The 7299-nt window shown below is 35.5% G+C and overlaps 1 protein-coding gene across 1 annotated transcript in view; it reads left to right on the forward strand.

Annotated features, from left to right (window-relative positions):
* The window catches only part of Aqr (aquarius intron-binding spliceosomal factor), a 124484-nt gene that overhangs the window by 104870 nt on the left and 12315 nt on the right, over window positions 1-7299 (forward strand). The window contains exons 25-26 of the mRNA XM_004643139.2: window positions 3431-3601; window positions 6739-6824. Coding sequence (XP_004643196.1) covers window positions 3431-3601; window positions 6739-6824 — 257 coding nt within the window. The remainder of the gene's footprint in view (window positions 1-3430; window positions 3602-6738; window positions 6825-7299) is intronic.

The following is a 7299-nucleotide window of genomic DNA, read 5'->3' on the forward strand; positions in this document are numbered from 1 at the left end:
TTTGCCTGGCTGAATATTAGTGACTGAATCATTAGTTAATCATTAGCTGGATCATTGAAAACAAGGAAATTTAGTCCCCCCCCTTATACACAGAACATATAACAAAAAAAAAAAAAAAATCCATTTTATGTAGCTTAAGGATACCCTAAAGAAAAGAAATTGTAAACCTGCTAGAAGGTACTGGTTGGAATGGGAGTTTAGCTCAGTGGTGCAGCGCAAAATGTTTACCACATTTTCCTGGTAAATGTGAGGTCCTGAGTTTGCCCTAGGATACAATCCCTACCCCCCAAAAAGTCTTCAAAGTACTAGAAGTACTGATGCTCACATGTTATGAGGAAAGTCTTTCTGAGGTTGTTGTCAAAGCATAAATTATAAAGAAAAACATTGCTTTGAGAGAAAATTTGTTTTTAACATTTAACAAGTAATGGGTTGAATTCTGAATATTCTATATTTGTATGTGTGGATATTTATGTATATGTGTTTAAACTAATTTTTAGATTCAGTAAACATAAGAATATGTGCTTCATAGAAAAGATAATAGATTTACAATAATCATAAGGCATAATAATAATAATCCACAATCTGTGTGGAGCAGGCTTGGGGAAAAAAAATCTACTTGTACAATGTTGGTAGGAAAATAATGCATAGATAGTATATAATATGTATGTATATCTTTTTTTTTTTTTTTTTTTCCGGAACCTGGGATTGAACTCAGACCCTTGCGCTTGCCAGGGAAGCGCTTATTCCACTGAACCATCTCCCGGCCCCTGTAGATAGTATATATTAAAAGTAATGTCCTAAGCAAATAATTGGCTCAGTTTGCAAAACTTATATACCAAAACAGCCATCGCTGCAGATTATTTTGGATATTAGAAACAATCTGAGTAGCAGATTAAGTAAATCGTTACCTGTTTCATATAAAAGCAATACTGCATAGCCACTAAGAATAATTATATTACTTTGTGTATTGTCAGGAAAACTGTGTATGCTGTCTCAAATGACAAATTGGAAAGTATATCTATGATGTCTCACTTTATTTTAAAAACTCAACAAAAATAACATAAAGAAATATATACAGACAGCCTATGTAAAAAGATCTCATAGCCTGTGCACCAAAACAGAACATTATTTAGAATGGTAACATATATTTTAAATTTTTAGTTTTTTCTTCCCTGTATAGGAAAGTAACCAATATATGTCGTTATGTAAATTAGCAGTCTTTGAGTTGTACGTGGAAAAACACCATGTATCACTGATAAATGACACACACTTAAATGTGTATATATAGGTGTAACTGACAGTGATCCTATTTTGCCTCCAAACATTGAATAATATTAAACCAAGTTTCTCTATATCAGAGACTGAGTACCTATGTGACTTCCAAGTGGTAGCTTTTAAAAGTATTAGAACCTAATTCAAGGTTCATTTATATGATTCCTAGTGGCCATATTGAAAGTGACAGGATTCTATCAGTATCCTGTTGTATTTCCTTACATACTAGTTTCTGGAATTTTCCTTTTGAACGGTTTCATTACCTGAGCCTTACTGTTATTTATCTAATACTATGCTTGATCTTAGCCAGAAACTGAGAAGTGATATGTTAATATTGATACAAATCCTTGTTATTCAAATTAGTTATCTTTTTTACTCATTAATCCTAACTGTGGATGAGTTAGAGTTACAGGAAGTACGTGTATTTTCAAATGATGATTGCCACTGTTAAATATATATCCAAAGAGTATTTTTATTCCCCAAAGTAAGAACACTGCATTTAAGCACTATCTTTGAAGAATTAAGTTTCAGAGGGAGAGAATAAGTGGATAAATGAGTAAAAATTTAATTTGATGGAGCCTTGATTTACTTGGTCTGAATTTAAAATAGTTGTTAAAATGTAATTTATAGGCAAAGCATAATGGTTAGAACCCAGCACTCTGAGTAGCTAAGGCAGGAGGATCACAAGTTTGAGCCCAGCGTGGGTAACTTAGTGGCCTAGTGAATGTGTCTCAGCAGGGCTTAGTGTGTGTCTTAGGTTCAATCCTGGTACCAAGGCATGCGGTGGTGGAAAGTGAGAAAGTGTGTGTAAAATTCGTGTTTTATTATTAATGCTAATACCAAATTGAGCAGTGTTCATTTTGCATATAAAAAGAAATGGGTTCTATTTTTGAGAACTCATTGCATTAATGTGGCCAGAAATATCTGACTTAAATACTGTATTGCAGCCCTTTTATTATAGTCATTTCCAGATTTTCAGTTTGTTCTTGTATATGTACTAGGGTTGATACTTAGATGTATTTTGCTACCAATATGGAAAATGGAAAGATTTAGTCATGCAGCTTCTTTCTTTCTCATCTTCCAAAGAATTAGATGCTTTAAATGAAAAGAACTTGAAATGAAAATGTGTGTCACTAAGAACTAAGAATATAAAGGATATTTCTGAAGATCTTCAGTAATTTTCCTATTGCCTTTGCCTAAAATCCAGCTTTTCATCTTTGTTTTTTTTCTTTTCTATTTTTACATTGTGGTAATATTCTCATTTTACTGACCTCTCTCCTAGTACTTTGATACTTGTCTCCGCTGAGCTGAAGAGCTTTGTGTGTGGTTCCTCCTTCTGAGCTCACTTAAGCTCTGGGTCCAAGCACCTTCCCACTCACTCTGACAAAGCGTCTCTTATCAGTAACAGGACCGAGCAATTGCAGGCCACATTCTCTTCTCTGCTTTAGCAAGAGATTATGTGAACAAAATCTAAACACACAAAAGCAGAAGATAGAAAAGTAGATCAAAGCCTGCCGTGAAACAAAACAAAAACAAAGCCTGCCAAGATGGCACACGCCTTTAAGTCTAGCTACTCAGAAGACAAAGGCAGGACTGAAAATTTAAGGCCAATCTGGGCAACTTACAAAGTCCTGTCTCAACCCAAAAAATAAAAAGGGCTGATGATATAGTTCAGTGGCAAAGCATCCCTGGGTTTGATCCCCAGGACCTGCAAAAGTAAGTAAAAATAAAATAAAAATTATAGAAATTGAGGATGAGCTACAATTCTGCTAGATGTATAGTGCCATTAGACTCAATTCTGTACATGCTCCTTAATAAGTTAGTTTGTTCCTTTATGTTAAAATTTCTTTCCATAACTACAGTTTTATACACTACAAAATCATTAATTTATGTACTGTTTGTTCTTTCATGAACATTAGGCATTTAAGCTGATAACTTTAATGATATGACTGTTCTATGTATTATAGATGCTAAAGTTTTTATTTATTGATATTGACCTAGCACAAGGTTATCCTCCAGCAGTTTTATCAGATGTGTTCAGTTGTCTAGATTATTAACTGTAGTATGCAGAGTGAACAAGTTATATTAGATGGGCCATTTTCTCTATCAAATTGCAACAAAGAAATTAATACACAATGTGATTATAATTGCCTTACAGAATCTTGGAGAGGCAGAATATGTAGTAGCACTTTTTATGTATATGTGCTTACTTGGTTACCCTGCGGACAAAATTAGTATTCTAACAACATACAATGGGCAAAAGCATCTTATTCGTGACATCATCAATAGACGATGTGGGAATAATCCATTAATTGGAAGGCCAAATAAGGTAATTGTATTGCTCCATCTTGTTGCTGTTCTATCTCCCTACAATATGTGATAGCGTACAGTGATAGGAACTATAAAGAAACCTGTGACTGTTGTATCTGACATTTCCCTGGTTTGTATTGAACTTCTATCTCAATAACCACATTGAAGATTTTTGTTGATAACACTCAGAAATAAATGTTTCTAAAATATTTTATTGATAAGATGATGGATAACAGAATTTATAATTTATATATTGCAGAAATGAACTATAGATTTTGTTTTTCAAAGATTTAGATGTGTGTGCATGCGTGTGTGTAGGAAGTTTGTATTCGGGGAAATGGAAGATTGTAAAGTTGTATTGAGAGAAATTTGCCAATTATAAAATTAGAACTCTCGTTTTTGACATAGATGTATAAAAAAATGTTTACCTTTTCTTGGCAATCCTGTAAAAGTAATGAGAAAATGAGAGGAGGACGGCACAGGGTTCATTTTAGGGAAGTATGAGATCAGAAAGAAAACCTAGAAAAACATTTTGGTGAAGCAGTATTAGAGAACCAGAAAAATATTTTCTGAAGATAAGAGACAAGATGACAAATGTAAATTAGATCCTTGTTGTTCAACAATGGATGCAGGAATTAGAGTGCGATTAGAAGCCTTTCTGCTCACAGATCTGTTCAAATAAACCTACAGGTGAGCTGTATTTTCACAATTTAGTCTGTACAGAAGTAGAGAACCGTTTATTAATAAAAACCATCAGCATTTTGTAGACAGCTCCTCTACCCCAACTTAACCTCTTGCACATAGCTAATCGGGGGTCAGAGCAACCAGCATGAGCCCATTGTGTTCGGGAAAATGTGAGGCAAAGAATGTGAGTGCATGGCCGAGACAGGCTGAGTGTGTGTACCTGTGCTTCCAGCTTCCAGGGTGGTTGCGGCAGAGGAATCACTTCCACCTGAGAATTGGCACTTAGTCTGGGCAGTGTGGGGAGACCCCCAACTCAAGAAAGAAAGAAAAATTTTAAAAGCTGTCAATAAACGACAGTTTCTAGAAAACAAGTTTTTTTGGCGGAACTGGGGATTGAACTGAGAGAGACCCTTGTGCTTGCCAGGGAAGCGCTTATTTCACTGAACCATCTCCCCATCCCCGAAAACAAGTTGACCTGGAACAGATAAATTTGAATATGTATTTTGCTATTAATTTAAAAATGCTCAATGAAATAACCATTTTTTTTTTCTTTTTTCTTTTCTTTCTTTCTTTTTTTGTGGAACTGGGGATCGAACTTAGGCCCTTGCGCTTGCCAGGCAAGTGCTTATTCTACTGAGCTATCTCCCCAGCCCCAAAATATCCATTTCATAAGGAAAAGCTATACAGAATTGCAAAAATTCTAGGGGAAATAAGAGGTGAACTGTGAGAAAGTAAAGCCACAGGAATGAAAGCAGAATAAAAAAGAATAGAGTAATAGATGCCAACGTGTACTCCATAAGGAATATAGGGTGAAAATTGGAAACCAACGACTGAAGCACGGAACATTCAGAAAGATCTCAGGCTAGTGTCTTTTAAAACAAGATAGGATGGTTTCAGGGTTGAGTTGTAGGGTGGCTTAGTGACGTTTTCAAGTGTCTAGGTTCTGCTCTGCCTTTCTCAGTGTGTGAGCCCAGCTTATAGAGAAGCTCTCTGCGTGCTCATGCTGGCGTCAGTTTCCAGGTGTACTACTCATGTGTAACATAACAGTCACGTGTGAATAGCACAGAACTTACATTTGAGTATTTGAATTTCAGAAATGTATGACCTGCCATTAAATAAGACAACTCGGTACAAACTGAACATAAACCAAAAGACTTACAAAGAGCCAATAAGACTCCCCCAGAATATACCGTAAGATATTACTGCACATCCAATAGGATGAGGTAGTGATTGGCAATATACCAGGTGTTGGCAAGGATGTGGAGCTCGGGAGCCCAAACATCGAGAGAATATGTAATGTGTTATAGCAACTTCGGAAAACATTTTGACACTTTCTTACCAAGTTAAACATAGTTACTATTCAGCCCAGTAATGTCACTCCTACATATATCCACAGGCATTGAAAACATATGCCCACAGAAATATCTGTCCTTGAATGTTCAATGCAGCTTTATTCAAAATAGCCCCAAACTAGAAACAACCTAAATGTCCATGAGCGGGTGATTAGATGAACAAATCCTGATACGTTCATCCATCAGAACATCTAGTGTGCGCACACATAGAGCCCTCGGAAATGTTATCCTGAGTGACAGAAAGTAGACATCAGAGTCCCTACTTCAGGGTCTTGCTCTTATGGTGTTCTAGACCTGGATAATCCGTATTGACATTAAGTAGAGTAGTGGTGGCCTGAAGCTGGGAGGTTGTAGTGTTGACCACAAAAGAGCCTGAGGTGATGGAAATTTCTATTACGTTGGCGTTTACATGGAAATATACATTGTCAAAATTCATCAGAAGTACACATTTAAAAATCACATTTTATTATAAATGGATAACACCTCTGAGAACTTGACATAAAAGTGTTATAAACTTTGTAAAAGTAGAGTCCATAAATTATCATTTTATAGGAGAAAAAACAAGTATTTTGTTAATAAGTGTTAAATACTTTAGTGCCAGTGTTAGTGACTAACCTTCCTGAACTTAGATACACACAAATTTCCTGCTGTTACTGTTCTTTGGCAAGGAAATGACCAGAACAAGTGCCAGAGATGTGTGTTAAATAATGAAGGAGCATGGTTAAGTCAAGGTTCCAACATTAAACTGAGATCCCAGTTAATAAGCGAGACAGAGTCCTTGCTTTGATGAAGTTTGAGTGGAATCTGTTGGGGGAAACTGTGAATTCCAAAAATAGTTACTTTTAACAATTGGTAAAAGTAAAGACATGTGTTATAAATGTGAATAACAAAGGGCACAGCCTGATCTGATTGCAGTGGTATATTTAATGATGTTCATTAACTTGTTCTTATAATTCTGAACATCGGCTTAAGTTTCTTTGGGGCTTGATTATTTTAAGGGTGAGAGGGTCAATTTCTAAATCTCTACAGGGTCTTGCTTTAATATGTATGGTATGCCATATATATTATATATGAAGATATATAGATATACCATAATCTTGATTTTTTTTTTTCTTCCTAGGTGACAACTGTTGATAGATTTCAAGGTCAACAGAATGACTATATTCTTCTTTCTCTAGTACGAACAAGAGCAGTGGGTCATCTGAGGTATGTAGGAAAAATTTTCCACAATATTATTATTGTGCCTTATTACCTATTTTAATTTTAAACTTCAGTGGCAAAGTGGTTCCATACTTTTTGAAGTTTAATATTTATAACTGTTAAATGTTACAGCAACTCATCACATTTTGTCTTACAATATAACATGAAATTTCTTGGGTTATTCACCAATATTGTAACAATTGAACTTTTTTTTTTTTTTAACAATTGAACTTTTTACTCACATAGTAATTTAAATTCTTTATTCTTTGGTTACTCTCAGAGATAACATTTTATCATAAAATTTCAACAAATCCTGTATCTGTTAGAAATTAGAAGAAATTAAAAGTGGTGGGGCTGGTGAGATGGCTCAGTGGTCTAAAGTACCTACTTAGAACAAGCTTAGTGAAAGCACAGGGACTGCGGTTCAATCCCCCAGCACCACATGCCAGCCAGCCCCGCCCCCTGGTGGGCTGAGCTGGCC

Source organism: Octodon degus, unplaced genomic scaffold (genome assembly GCF_000260255.1).
Source record: "Octodon degus isolate 3935 unplaced genomic scaffold, OctDeg1.0 scaffold00166, whole genome shotgun sequence".
In the NCBI taxonomy this organism is placed as follows: Eukaryota; Metazoa; Chordata; class Mammalia; order Rodentia; family Octodontidae; genus Octodon; species Octodon degus.